General features: G+C 44.7%; 1 protein-coding gene across 1 annotated transcript in view; it reads left to right on the top strand.

Annotated features, from left to right (window-relative positions):
• LOC119969457 (docking protein 5-like) overlaps positions 1-15,910 on the top strand; it is a 626,361-nt gene that overhangs the window by 385,865 nt on the left and 224,586 nt on the right. Inside the window, exon 6 of the mRNA XM_038803103.1 lies at positions 9,996-10,185. Within this exon, the coding sequence (XP_038659031.1) occupies positions 9,996-10,185 (190 nt within the window). The remainder of the gene's footprint in view (positions 1-9,995; positions 10,186-15,910) is intronic.

The following is a 15,910-nucleotide window of genomic DNA, read 5'->3' as shown; positions in this document are numbered from 1 at the left end:
TGCTGATCGACATCCTGGGGGGGCCATTTGGTCTGATATTACTATCGAGTGAAATCCTGCAGTAGAGTAAAACCATGGTGGAGAAATCTGAACTTGGCAGAGTGGAGAGGATTAAAGATTGCATTGGTTTGGTCAGGGATTCTTGCTGTCAATTGGAAGTCGGGGATTACCACTGACAAGTAGTCACACTGAGTGAGACTGAGGGCATCCCATGTCTGGAATAAGAGCTTTTAACTTCCTAAGAGAGCTCTATTAAGTAATTTATAATTGGGTTCTTGTGGGGGAGATTAATGCCCTCCCCAATTACAAATTTGGTGATGAGGGGTATTTTATCAGGTGGCTGGGTGGCGGCTCTGTACTCTAATGCCTCCTTGCCACTCCCCTGATTAAGACCATTGCTGGAAGCCCCATGCCAATTTCCATGCCAATTGAAATCCCTAATGGATAGTTAATGCCCACTAAGGGCCTCAGGACACTGCCGGTGGTATTCATCCATCAAGGGGTGGGGTACTCAACCTGCAGGAAACCAAAATCAATCCTGGGTGTATTTACTTCAGACTTCTGAGGGGGGTGAGGTTCATCCCCCATTTTGATTCAGAGGAAGGTGAGGTTCCTGCTGAGAATCACCCCTGCCCCTGCTGAAAATCTCCTTCACCCCTCCCCTGTCACCCCATGGACCATCCCACCATCAAAGCTCCTCTGGCTTAGATCCAAAGCAATGCTCGGACTTGGGTTAATGCAGTACCAGCAGCTACCACTATTCCCTGAGTAGTGCTGCTGAGCAATGAAGAGCAGCTGGCCTCTCATTGCCAGTAGTTCTCAGTGGATGGTACTGCTGCCCTCAGAGCCTTTGGTCTCTGGCTTTTAATAGAGCAGACCTTCCTGAAAATAGTGTTGCAGGACTCTTACTGGCTCTCCAGTCCAAGGGATATGGGGGTGGGGACAAAGGAGGTGAGACATCCACTGCCTCCGTTAATGTCGCCCTAGGACTCATGTAACTCATATTAGTAAGTATCAATAAATCACATGTGATAATCCTGCTGATCAGCATGTTTATTATTTTCATAACGCAATTGATATTATTTTAAATAATTTTAATTATAAAATTCAATAAACTTCTCCCCTTTCAACTTCATACACTTACTTGAGTTTTAAAAGTAGTTTGAAGTAGAAATCAAGAAAAGTTGTCAAAACATGTAGTTCATAGAACATAGAACAGTACAGCACAGAACAGGCCCTTCGACCCTCGATGTTGTGCCGAGCCCTGTCCGAAACCAAAATCAAGCTATCCCACTCCCTGTCATTCTGGTGTGCCCCATGTGTATATCCCATAACTGCTTGAAAGTTCCTAAAATGTCCGACTCCACTATCACAGCAGGCAGTCCATTCCACACCCTAACCACACTCTGAGTAAAGAATTTACCTCGGACATCCCTCCTATATCTCACACCCTGAATCTTATAGTTACGACCCCTTGTAACAGCGACATCCACCCGAGGAAATAGTCTCTGAACGTCCACTCTATCTATCCCCCTCATCATCTTATAAACTTCTATTAAGTTGCCTGTCATCCTCCTCTGCTCCAATGAGAAAAGCCCTAGCTCCCTCAACCTTTCCTCATAAGACCTATCCTCCAAACCAGGCAGCATCCTGGTAAATCTCCTTTGCACCCTTTCCAATGCTTCCACATCCTTCCTGTAATGAGGTGACCAGAACTGTACACGATATTCCAAAAGTGGTCTCACCAGGGTCATGTACAGTTGCAGCATAACCCCACGGTTCTTAAACTCAAGCCCCCTGTTAATAAACGCTAACACACTATAGGCCTTCTTCACGGCTCTATCCACTTGAGTGGCAACCTTCAGAGATCTGTGGACATGAACCCCAAGATCTCTCTGTTCCTCCACATTCCTCAGAACCCTGCCGTTGACCCTGTAATCCGCATTCAAATTTTTCCTACCAAAATGAATCACCTCACACTTATCAGGGTTAAACTCCATCTGCCATTTTTCAGCCCAGCTCTGCATCCTATCAATGTCTCTTTGCAGCCTACAACAGCCCTCCACCTCATCCACTACTCCACCAATCAGTAAATTAACTGACCCACCCTTCAGCCCCTTCCTCCAAGTCATTGATAAAAATCACAAATAGCAGAGGACCCAGCACTGATCCCAGCTGGTAACTGGTCTCCAGTCTAAAAATTTTCCATCCGCCACCATCGTCTGTCTTTTATGTGATAGCCAGTTACTTATCCAATAGGCCACATTTCCCTCTATCCCACAGCTCCTTACTTTCTTCATGAGCCGACCATGGGGAACCTTATCAAACGGCTTACTAAAATCCATGTATACGACATCAACTGCTCTACCTTCATCTACACACTTAGTTACCTCTTCAAAGAATTCAATCAAATTTGTGAGGCATGACTTACACTTCACGAAGCCGTGCTGACTATCCCGAATTAAGCTGCATCTTACCAAATGGTCATAAATCCTATCCTTCAGGTCTTTTTCCATTAACTTACCGATCATCGAAGTAAGACTAACCGGCCTATAATTAACAGGATCATTCCTATTCCCTTTCTTGAACAGAGGAACAACATTCGCCACTCTCCAGTCCTCTGGCACTATCCCCGTGAACAGTGCGGACCCAAAGATCAAAGCTAAAGGCTCTGCAATCTCATCCCTTGCCTCCCAAAGAATCCTAGGATATATCCCATCTGGCCCAGGGAACTTGTCGACCCTAAGGTTTTTCAAAATTGCTAATACATCCTTCCTCAGAACATCTACCTCCTCCAGCCTACCCGTCTCACACTCTCATCCTCAAAACCATGACTCCTCTCCTTGGTGAACACTGAAGAAAAATATTCATTCAACACCTCTCCTATCTCCTCTGACTCCATGCACAAGTTCCCACTACTGTCCTTGACTGGCCCTAACCTCACCCTGGTCATTCTTTCATTTCTCACTTCAGAGTAAAAAGCTTTGGGGTTTTCCTTGATCCGACCCACCAAGGACTTCTCATGCCCCCTAATAGTTCTCCTAAGCCCATTTTTTAGCTCATTCCTTGCTACCTTGTGACCCTCAAGCGACCCAACTGAACCTTGTTTTCTCATCCTTTCATACGCCTCCTTTTTCCTCTGGACAAGACATTCAACCTCTTTTGTGAACCATGGTTCCCTCACACGGCCTTTTCCTCCCTGCCTGACAGGGACATACCTATCAAGGACACGCAGTATTTGTTGCTTGAACAAGCTCCACTTTTCATTTGTGCCTTTCCCTGACAGGTTCTGTTCCCATCTTATGCTCCCTAATTCTTGCCTAATCGCATCATAATTACCCCTCCCTCAATGATAAACCTTGCCCTGCCGTATGGTCCTATCCCTCGCCATTGCAATAGTGAAAGAAACCGAATTGTGGTCACTATCTCCAAAGTGCTCTCCCAAAAACAAATCTAACACTTGGCCCGGTTCATTACCCAGTACCAAATCCAATGTGGCCCCACCTCTTGCCGACCTATCCACATGTTGTGTCAGGAAACCCTCCTGCACACACTGTACAAAAACTGCCCCATCCGAACTGTTCGACCTATAGATGTTCCAATCAATATTTGGAAAGTTAAAGTCACCCATGACAACTATCCTGAGACCTCCACACATGTCCATAATCTGTTTTGCAATTTCTTCCTCCACATCTCTATTACTATTTGGGGGCCTATAGAAAACTCCTAAAAACGTGACCGCTCCTTTCCTATTTCTAACTTCAGCCCATGTTACCTCAGTAGGCAGATTCTCCTTGAACTGCCTTTCTGCAGCCATTAAACTATCCTTGATTAACAATGCTACTCCTCCACATCTTTTACCACCTTACCTACTCTTACTGAAACATCTATACCCCGGAACGTCCAACAACCATTCCAGTTCTAACCATGTCTCCGTAATGCCCATAACATCGTAGTCCCAGGTACCAATCCACGCTCCAAGTTCACCTACCCTATTCTGGATGCTCCTTGCATTGAAGCAGACACACTTCAACCCACCTTCCTGTCTGCTGGTACACTCCTGCGACCTTGATACTCTCCTCAGTACCGCACTACTCTCAACACTATCTTCTGGACTACAGCTCGTTTTTCCATCCCCCTGACAAATTAGTTTAAACCCCCCCAAAGAGCCGTAGCAAATTTCCCTCCCAGGATATTGGTGCCCCTCTGGTTCAAATGCAAACCATCCTGTCTGTACAGGTCCCACCTTCCCCAGAATGTGCTCCAATTATCCACATAACTGAAACCCTCCCTCCGACACCATCCCTGCAGCTACTTGTTCATCTGCACTCTCTACCTGTTCCTCAACTCGCTAGCACATGGCACAGGCAACACACCAGAGATGACAACATGGTTTGTCCTGGCTCTCAGTTTCCACCCTAGTTCCCTAAATTTCTGTTTTAAATCCCTGTCCCTTCTCTTATCTATGTCGTTGGTACCGATGTGTACCACGACTTGTGACTGTTCCCCCTCCCCCTTAAGGATTCTGAAACACAGTCCGAGACGTCACGGACCCTGGCACCCGGGAGGCAACATACCATCTGTGAGTCTCTTTCGTTGCCACAGAACCATCTATCTGTCCCTCTAACTATCGAGTCGCCAATAACTATTGTTCTCCTGCTCTCCCTCCTTCCCTTCTGAGCCACAGGGACGGACTCAGTGCTGGAGATCCGTTCACCATGGCTTGCCCCTGGTTGGTCATCCCCCTCAACTTTATCCAAAGCGGTATACTTGTTACTGATGGGAACAAACACAGAGGATCCCTGCACTGACTGTTTCCTCCCAGCCCCTCTCACCGTCACCCATCTATCTTGATTCTTTGGGGTAACTACATCCATGAAGCTACTATCTATGACCACCTCTGCCTCCCGAATGATGCAAAGTTCTTCCAGCTCCAGCTCCAGTTCCTTAATGCGGTTTCTGAGGAGCTGGAGATGGGTGCACTTCCCACAGGTGAAATCAGCAGGGACACCAATGACGTCCCTCACCTCAAACATTCTGCAGGAGGAACGTTGCACTGCCATCCCTGCCATTCCCCCCTAGATAACTTGCTGATAAAAACAAGAAAAAGAAAGAAAGAGCTTACCTGATATTCACTCAACCCCTTAGGTTAGAGGAGGTGGAAGAGTGAGGGGCACTGCAAGTGTAGTGTCTTGGGTTTAGGAACCGCCCAACCTAAATATTGGTAAAAAGAAGACACTTAACTGGCAACCACTGCGCCCCGCACAATAACAGCAATCAGCAGTCATGGGCCCGTGCAAACAATTCAAATCTTTACTACTGACCCAACAGTCACTCTGTCCTCACTCCGACCGGATTCTGCTGGAAACTCCCAACAGTAAGTTTTGTAAGTTCGTTCACTGCCATGATTTTAGTTTTATTCCACAGACACAAATGAGTGTGGAAACACGGCATCGCTTTTGAAAAACACCCAATTAATTTTACTCAAATATAAATTTTGAAAATGTCTCTCGAATCTCCAAGTGATCGAAAAATAATCATTTTAATTGTGGTCCCGTTTAAAGTTGAGCGTAGGTTGAAACTTTTTAAAAGCACAAGAGAGGACCTGTTAAGAAGGTTATTGAAACTCAAGGTAAAAAAGATGTCTTGCTCTGACAACTTTCATCCCGGGCTCAAACATTTTCTGTGCTCTTGAGAGCCAAGAGCTGAACTCAGGCCAAATCTCAAAAGATTGGAAAATAGCATCTGTGGCTACAATTTTGATAAAACAGGGTGAGGTGTGAACAATCACTTCATAAACCAGTCAGACCTGTCTGAACTTTTGATAAAGTGTTTGAAAGTATTATCAGGGATAATCTATGTACCTGGAGGAGTAGGAACTAATCCAAGACAGTCAATTTGGTTTTAGGAATAGGAAGTCATGCTTGGTTAATTTACTGGATTTCTTTTGGAGATGGTAGTCACTCATTAGAGTATGACATTAGAATATGGAACAGGGAATTTAGCAAAATAAGCTGTTGTAAAATGGTTGGTTGGTAGACAACAATGAGTAGTTGTCCTTGGATGGGTGTCTGGTTGGCAGCCAAATATCTATGGAATGCCGCAGGTTTCAGTGACTAATTTTGAAGCTGATACCAAGTAGCAAATGATGAATATCAATGTCCACAAATTCTAAAGGACTTTTACAAGTTTGATCAAACTTTGATGTAGAAATAACAAGCATTGTTATGTGAGAAAATATAAGGTTAGGAGGTTTGGCAGACTGAAGATTGATGTTGATGAGAAACTTGATGGGAATGCACTTGAGGTATTGAAGCAAGAAAGAGATTTTGGGTGGATATTAGAAAACTGGTCTCAACGCCATCAATTCCCCAGTTGTTCAAAAAAAATACAGAATAATTGGATGGAAACAAAGGATATAGCAAGTAAATTGGAGATGGCATTTTGAAACAGAAGCTACATCTGGAATACTCTGTGCAATTTTTGACTCCCGATGTCAAAAAGAAATGTGATTATTAGCGTGTCACAGAGAAGCACGATTCTTCACCCAACCAGTTTTCTGGCATGGCGTGCTCCTGCAAGCAGCAGGGTGCTCCCTCCCAGCAGCCGGCGAATTGGATTTCCCATTGTGGCCACCACCACGTTGTCGGGAAGTCCATGGGTCGGGAAATCCGTGCGTGTGAGTGTGCTTCTGGTGAACCAGAGGATCACACCGACGGAGAATCCCGCCCGTGATCTCCAAGAAAGGATTGACAAGCTTGCGTTTTTTCTCTCTTGAAAAGGGAAGACTTAAATCGGATTTGATAGAAGTATTCGCCTGGGGGACGGCCAGAGAGCCAACCTGCCCTATCACAGACTCTCCATGGGCCTCCGATGGCTCAGGAGACCACTGGGTGCCATAACACCTGGTCTACGTTTGTGTGGACCAGTACTGGATGATGCCCGGCTCAGCCATCCCTGGGGAGGCCGGTAGATCATGGATAGATCATTGTGGGCATGACTCTGGTCGCGCCACCTCATGGGGCTTGGGTAGATCTTGGGAAGCGTCGTGGCTGCAGGGATGCCCGCGGGAGGCTTCACCCAGCATCTACCAGCATGTCGCGCTCCCGGTCGTGCTCGACGTGGCCGCTAGGTCACGCCCAATGTCCTTTGCCAAAACAGTTAACCTTTGAATAGTTTTTCTTTAGCTGTTGAACACTGAAGGTGATTTCCGTAACCATCTTATTGCTCGGTCAGAGAGTGTAGTCTTTTGTAGTCCCCAGGGGGGTTATTGTCTTTAGTAAGTTTTGCAGACTTTCTGTCTCCTCCTTTGAGGGTTGGACCGTGTAATGTATATATAGTAATATAAATTAGTCTTGGTCATCCTGATATAGGTTGAAATCCTCTCAGTCTGTTTCAAAAACCTGTCTTGATGTCCAATTCCTGTTTCAATCCACTGAAATAAAAATCAATATTTGATATAAGACTATCTTCATAAAACCTCCCCACCATGCCGAATGAGAACATTTCATTATCAGGTGGCAAATAAGAAGGAGACATGCACTCACAACACTCACATCTTAACCTTATACTTCAGAGCAATTCTCTGCTTTTGTTTCGTAATTAGGTGGTTCTGTGCTGATTTAAACTCTGGATAAAGCATAAGCTATCCCATTGTTTGTTCTTTAGGTGGTAGAGTTGCAAAATAAAGGCTCCATCAAATTGGTCATACATTATGGTCCTGAATTTCTTTGTGTTCTTCTGGAGTCTGGTTTAGGGAAGGCATTTTTTCCAGAAACTAGTGCCTTTTCCAGCCCTTTTTGTTTCCCTTTTAATTTCCAGTTAGGTATCAGCTAGGGGTCTGGATGTTCACTGAGGTTTGGTGGTAGGGCTCTGCTGAAGTTACTTTTAACAGCCATATGGCTTCTGGTGAGCTGTGGGTTAGTGCAGATCTTGGATTGTCTCTGAAGTTGACGGAATCAATGCCCACAAGCTGTTGGAGAGCTGCTTGTACAATGCAAAATGATCCGATTGCCTGGGTGCACTACCTGTATTTATAGAATCTATAAAATTCCTACAGTATAGAAAGAGGCCATTCGGCTCATCAAATCTGCACTGACCCTCTGAAAGAGCACTCTACCTGGACCCACCGCCCACCCCATCCCCGTAAACCCACCTAACCTGCACACCTTTCAATGTGAAGGAGTAATTTATCATGGCCAATCTACCTAACCTGCACATCTTTGGACTATGGAAGAAAACCGGAGCACCGTAGGAACCCACACAGACACGGGGAAAACGCGAAAACTCCACACAGACAGTCACCCGAGGCCGGAATTGAACCCGGGTCCCTGGCGCTGTGAGGCCGCAATTCTACCCACGGTGTCACCGTGTAATAATAACTGTATAATAGCTTTTAACCTTTTACAGCCAGTTCCACAACCCATGGATCCAATGGTTTTGTCTTGGACACATTGACATATCTTATTTCTGGTATGGTAATGAGCTGTAACCTTTTTGTAAATCCCTGTAATGTGCACAGATTCACCTCTTTCACCTCACCTCCAGTGGAGTGGACAAAGGATGGAGGGTTTTTATGAATTTTAAAATTTGGATTTGCCTATATGATTCGCCACTGTGTAATTCCACGCAGATTTCACTGCTATGTCCCTTGTGGTTTCCACTGGTGGTGTTTATTTTCTGGTGTGCTACTTTCCCTTTCTCTTTTGCCTCATGGAAGAGTTGCCTCATGCCCTCTGGTACATGACTACCCTCAGGTGGCTGTCAGCTCCTGCTGTGGCTCTTCAATGAGGTGAGGTATCTCCCTCACTTTCTGTTTGTTTGCTGGGAAATTCCTTGGCCCACATTTAAGTCTGGAAAGAAAGTTTCTGCTGGCCACACTTCGGGCTGACAGCGAATCACCAAACTTTGTTTAAATTCAAACCAGACATATTGATTCTGATTGGTCAAGACATTGTCTTGGGAAATGAGCCAGAGAATGGCTGTCGCCTATTAAGTTAAAACAGGAGCAATGTGTCTATATGTTGGGCTGGATTCTCTGTCCCGCCGCCCCACATTTCTGCCCGACCCGCCGATGGGATTCTCCATTACTCTGGCCGGGGAATGGAGTTTCCAATTGTGGGGCAGCCCCACGTAAACCCCCAGGCGCCGGCAAAACAGTACATCCCACCGGCGGAGAGTCCCACCCATTCTTTCTGTCTGCAAATAATTCTGATTGTGATAAAAATTACACTAACATATTTTTGGATAATCAGACGGGCTGGCAGTTTATTATTGTCACAAATAGGCTCCATTAATACTGCAATGAGGTTACTGTGAATTTCAACTAGTTGCCACACTATGGCACCTGCTCGGGTACACTGAGTGAGAATTCAGAATGCCAAATTTACCTAACAAGCATGTCTTTCGGGACTTGTGGGAGGAAACCGGTGCACCTGGAGGAAATCCACACAGACATGGGGAGAACGTATAGACTCCGTACAGATAGTGATCCAAGCCGGGAATCAAACCCAGATTGAAACTGCATAGATTAACACACAGAGCCCTCCGCTTTGCTTGGCAGTTAACTGATGCATTCTCAATGGCAATGTCTCTTCCAATCAGAGCCCACCTGCCAACCAATCTGCATTCTCTTCTCACAAAGTATAAATTGTTGTTCCCTTCACGTTTGGTATTCTTGAGGATATCCTGATTAGTTCAAAATGAAAAGCTTCAATACGTGTCTTTTTTTCAGTGATATCCTGGAATTTTCTTTAAGAATATAAGCCATCTCAGGATTGAGACCATATTTAGAACCACGTAAAATCCATAGGTTCAGACAGTGCATAACATTTCAATGTTGACACCTTGTTGCCAATTCTGTGTTGTGCCATTTGAATTTCTTTAAGAGGAACAAATAAACATATCTAGTATGACATTCTTTCAAACATAGTAGAACTCTCGGAAAAAAGGCAGGTGCCACTCCTGTCTATAAATTGTTTGGTTTGCTTTTTCAGAGAGGTTCAATGTATATTTAATGCCATCTCCTAATCTGGATGTACACGGAGAATGCACTTTGCAGATAACATTTGAAAACATCTGCCTTTGGGACATCCACAATGCCAGACTAAAGTTGGTCTCGTGGCCTCTCAGTGCACTCAGACGATATGGGCGGGACCCTACGTGGTTCACATTTGAAGCTGGCAGGTAAGATACCATTTGTATTAATATTTTCCCCTTGTTGCTTTGAATGAAGATACTCTTTAGCTTCAGGTTTGTTGATTAGTTATGAAAATAAAGACTCCTCATCAAATAGGTATTTTCTATGCTGTGTTACAATTTATGCTCAGTTCATTGAAATGGTCATAACATAAATAGGATCAAATATTTTGGATCTTATAATGTTGTAATAAGCTGTTATTATCAGCCAAATAGTGCTAAGGAGATATGAATTAGGAGCAGGTCCCTCAAGCCTGCTCTGCCATTCAATGAGATCAGGGCTGATCTGATTTTACCTCAACTCCACATTCCGGTCCACCCCCGATAATCTTTCATGCCCTTGATTATCCTGAATCTAACTCCTTCTACATTGAGAGTATTCAAAGGTTCTGTTTCCATCACCTTTTGAGGGAGGGAGCTTCAAAGGCTCATAAACCTCTGGGGGAAAAAAGTTCAAAGTTCTTCTCATCTGTAAATATTCACCCCAGGTTATTGAGCTGATTATCCCTTATATAAATGTTCATTCCCAATAGAAATATTGGGCAGGATTCCCCACTGCCCTCCCCCAATAATGGCTTTCCCGATGCCAGATAATCCAGCGTCGTGAAGGACCCCAATCCGTTTCCGCTGTTCTGTACCCCCCCCCCCCCCCCCCCCCCCCCCACCCCGGGCTGGTGGTAGGATCAAGGTTTGTCCCCGCATGCCAGCAGAAGGATGTGGAGACCCATCTTAGTGACCCATTTGCATTCACGTAGCGGGGTGGACATTTGGCCAGCATGATTCCATGGTCCTGTGGGCTGGGAATTACTTTTGGTATTTCCCAGCATGGCTTCTGATGCGGTGGACCTCTGGGTGGGCCATGGGGAGAACTCCTCAAGGGAGTTTCCTCCGAAGTCGATCCTGGGGCCACCCTCCCTTCCGACAATGCAAGACCTTCCCACCCCACCCGTACCAGGCCGCCCCACCATCCCCACCATCCCCCTAAGACTCCCTAAATAAAGAGACTGTCCCCAGAGACCCTAAAATAAAGAGGCTCCCACAGACACTCCCTAACTAAAGAGATACCCCACGGAGACCCAGAAAAGAGAAACCTGTCAGTAAGCCCTCCGAAAAGAAAGGCCTGCCTGGAAGCTAGAGAGCAGTCCAGGCAGAGGCAGTAAAAAAACAGTACTGTTGTCACACTAACCTGGGCAATACAACAGCAGGCTCAGATGCAGGAAGCACCACGTGTCAATTCCTGAAAAGAGAAACCAGTGAACTGCATTTGAAACTCTCAGCTGCAAGCCATTCATTTGTTTCTCTTACTGGGCTGTGATTGACAGATTTCACACACACAGCTGTCAACCTTCCTTCATTCATTACTCTTCATGGTTAGCTCAGGGCTAAATCGCTGGCTTTGAAAGCAGACCAAGGCAGGCGAGCAGCACGGTTCAATTCCCGTACCAGCCTCCCTGAACAGGCGCCGGAATGTGGCGACTAGGGGCTTTTCACATTAACTTCATTTGAAGCCTACTTGTGACAATAAGTGATTTTCATTTCATTTAAAGTGCTCTAATCACAATGTTTATAAACATCAGCCACTTCAAGGTGAATTAAGTGCATTTCAATCACCCCATTTCACACTTGAGTGATTTTGAAGTGCTCAACTGGAAATTTAAAACACTACTCTGTTTAAATCAAATCTTGACTTTGACACAAGTTAGAGTACTTTAGAGTTACTCAAATGTGAAGGGAGATGAATGAAGCAATGCTGACAGCTGTGCGTGTTGAAGTTGTTAATCACAGCATTGTGAAATCAATATCAAGAGAACTGAATGAATAGCTTGCAGCTCAACTATCTGTGGGAGTTTAAACAGAGCTGCCGGTTTTCTCTTTCCAGCTTTTGACACTTGGTGCTTTCTATGTCTAAGCCAGCAGGTGTATTGCCCAGGTGAGTGTTAAAGCAGAAGGTTTTTTTTTTCACTGCATCTGTCTGGACTGCTCTCTGGCTTCCAGACAGGGGTCACTCTTCTGGGGGGGGGGGGGGGGGGGGGGGGGGGCTTCCTGACTAGGATTTCTTTTCTGGGGGCTTCCTGACAATGTTATCTATTCCGAGGGGCTTCCGAACAGGGGCCTTTTTTCTGGGGGGCTGCCTGGCAGAGATATCTCTTCTTGTGGGCTTCCTGACAGGCGTCTCCCTTCTGGGGGCCTTAATGACAGGGGTCACTTTTCTGGTGGGTTCCTGACAAGGGTCTCTCTTCTGGAGCATCTGTGGGGGTCTTCTTATTTAGGAGTCTTTGTGGTGGCCCCTTTATTTTGGGGGTCTCTGGGAGGTCTCTTAATTTAAGGGTCTCTGTGGGGCCCTTTGTTTGGGGGTCTCTGGGGGGTTTCTGGTCCCTTTCTTTAGAGGCTTTCTCTGTGGAGTCCCTTTATTTAGAGGGTCTTTATGGCGGGTCCCTTTATTTTCAGGTTCTCTGTGGGAGGGCCGCGGTGGGGGTGTCTGGTGTGGGTGGGTTGGGCATGTCTCGCTTTATGGGGGGAAGGTGAGTCTTGGATGGACTTTGGGGGCAACTCCTTTAAAGAATTACCCCCTTGGCCCATCACGTGGTCCACTGTGTCAGGGTCACACTTGTCAAGAGCAGTATTAATTCTTGCCCACGTGATTGCCGTCTCAGAGGATCGGAGAATCACGTGGGTCCAGAGAATATGGCGCCCTGCCTGCCAAGTGGATTTAAATTGTTTTTAATGGCATTTTTACATCTTCCCACTCGCATGGGGCATGAACCTCAATCCCAACGCCAGAGGGGGGTAGGAGCATTGCTCTTGCTTTCTTCGCTACTGCTGGATTCTCCGCCTCACCGAGTACTTTGCTACCGGCCGTGCGAGACGGAGAATTTTGCCCAATATTTATCAATTTACTCTAATTGGTATCCTAATGATTGCTGAAAACATAAGAAAGTGAGAAATAGGAGCGAGGTCATATGGTCAATCCAGCCTGCTCCAGCATTTAATAAGAACATGGCCGATCTACCCTAATTCTACTTTCTCATCCAATTCCCATAGAGTTCAAAGATTCATCAATTGCAGCATCAGTCAGTGGCTAAACATCCAGAGAGAAGTTTAAAGATTCGCAACTTTCGGAATGGAGACATTTCTCCTCATCCTAAATGTCTGATCCCTTATCCTGGTATATAATTTTAAAACTTGCAGTCAAATCTCGTCATTTGTCGTGTCAGACAGGTGGAAGATTATTTGTATTACTCTGTCTTGTCATCACTGAATGCCTCAAGTCCAACCCTACGGTTATATTTCCACTCCTCCTGCTTACTTTCCTCACAGCATGTGTAAACTGATACTCAAAGATTTCAAGTCTACATCAAATCTGAGTAAAATTTTGTTCACAGGTCTTGATTGTTCCAGTCCAGCGAGCTCTGGTGTGTTGGGTAGGCTTGAGATTTAAAACTCGTATTATCCAGTCTTTACTGTCCGAATTGTCAGGCCAGATTGGAGTTGATTTTCAAGCTGGCACCTACAGGCAGTTATGTTCGGTCCAATCTGTATCAATTTATATTATGCAGCTTAATTGAAAGCAGCTGTAATCCAGTTATATCTACAGCATAATCAGTATAGACAGAGAGGGCATTCACCACAGGTTACACGGGACAGAATAACCCACATTAGTTATTGATAATCGCAGGATGCTTACTTTCCAGTGACTGTTTCAAAAGCCTACATATCACCTGAAACCAATGCATGACTTTAGCATTCCTGCACGAAAGAGCAAAATTTCTTTTATGACACAGGAACCAAAGGGAGTTGAAATTTTTAAAAAATCAGTGAGTTGCTGTGATCTCAAATGGACGGTTTAAAAGGAGAGCAGAAGAGGATTCAGTGGTAACTTTCAAAATTGCAACATCACAGGGAAAGAGGGAGGCAGTGAGGACAATTGGATAGCCGCCACATGCACGACAGGCCAATTGTCCTCCTCCTGTGCTTTATGATTCTACGATGTGTATGTGCTTTGATGCTTAGAAACTAAGATTCACTATTTCTCCATGCATTGATTGACCACTTTAATGTCACGGTGTGTGAGAGCTTTTACACTGAGGAAATCTATGCTTTCAAACTGTGCGAAGAAGGAAACAGAACCCAGTAGACCATTTAGCTCTTTATTGCGCTTCATGTTAATGAGGGCACATCCTCCAGGTTAAGGCCACGGTTCAGAGTTCACGCCTGTCTAGGTACAATAACAATTATGCACCTTCAAAATTAAAGTGGAACTCAAAACTTAAATATTGCTCTGGATTAGTTTTTTGTTTTGACATTTCACTGCCAAAAAAAAATACAACGGTCTTTTAGCATTTGACCTTTTCTGTTCAAAATTTACCTTGACATTGAAAGCAAACACATTCTCCTGTTTCTTTTTCAATCTCCGCTCTGTGCTTGGAGATTGAGACAATTGAAACTGCAGTTATGGCAAATGGAATAATTTAAGTCAAACATAAAAAACACACGACAATTGTATCCTTGCCAGTAAAATTATCACTTTTCTTCTGGAAGATGCCCTTGAGCCACTGAAAAATGGAAAAATAAAAGCTGAAACAAGGCAAATGCCTTGGGAGATTATTGTTTTGTTCAGCATACAGTGAGTAATTTTATTGCAAAAATGTTCTAATTTACTTACCTGCCGTTTGATATGTTTATTTTCTAAATGTTATCTTTCACTCTGCCATGAGGGATTAATTGCAAGGTGCTCAATAAGAAAAAGCTATGGCTATTCAAAAAAGCTGTGCTTTCAATAGCTGTGACTTTTGAGAATTGGCCCAAGTATATTTTGGCAATTAAAAGGTTATTTTGTTTCATTCGGAATATCGTCACCACCCACACAGGTTTGCACCAGTCTAGGTGATTAATTAGTTGTTACTCAACAATTCAGTGATAGGATATCAATCTGTCACACTGCAATCATTTTCCCACTATTAGTACAGATGTGTGAATGTATCATGTATATCAAACCAAGGTGACATGGTGGCGCAATGGTTTGCACTGCTGCCTCGCAGCACCGAGGATCCAGGTTCAATTCCGGCCCCGGGTCACTGTCTGTGTGAAGTTTGCACATTCTCCTCGTGTTTGCGTGGGTCTCACCCCCACAACCCAAAAGATGTGCAGGTTAGGCAAATTGGGCAGGCTAAATTGCCCCTTAATTGGAAAAAAGAATTGGGTACTCTAAATTTCTTTTAAAAATGTAAATCAAACCGACACAGTGCGATGGCACAGTGGCATAATGATTAGCACTGCTGCCCCACAGCGCCAGGGACCCGGGTTCAATTCCAGAATTGGGTCATTGTCTGTGTAAATTTTGTACATTCTCCCCGTGTTTTCCTGGGTTTCCTCTGGGTGTTCGGGTGTCCTCCAAAATTCCAAAGATGTGCTGCTCAGGTGGATTGGCTATGCTAAATTGCCCCTTAGTGTTCAAAAAAAATGTGTAGGATTAAGGGCTTATTGGGATAGTATGGGGAAGTGAGCTTGGCGGAATATAATTTCAGAAGTGGGGCAGATTTGATGGGCCAAATGGCTTCCTTATGAACTGTGGGGATTTTATGACTCCATGAATGCAAATCACTCCAACATCGCTCCAATAAAAAAACACCCAACACATGTTGCAGTTTCAAATCTGTGATGAAAGTTGCTGCCAACTTAATTTAGTTATATGTTGAATGTTTTAGATTTATTT

The sequence above is a fragment of the Scyliorhinus canicula genome, chromosome 7 (genome assembly GCF_902713615.1).
Source record: "Scyliorhinus canicula chromosome 7, sScyCan1.1, whole genome shotgun sequence".
In the NCBI taxonomy this organism is placed as follows: domain Eukaryota; kingdom Metazoa; phylum Chordata; class Chondrichthyes; order Carcharhiniformes; family Scyliorhinidae; genus Scyliorhinus; species Scyliorhinus canicula.
Note: the sequence above shows the minus strand (reverse complement) of the source record. Positions and strands in the feature narration are given on the sequence as shown.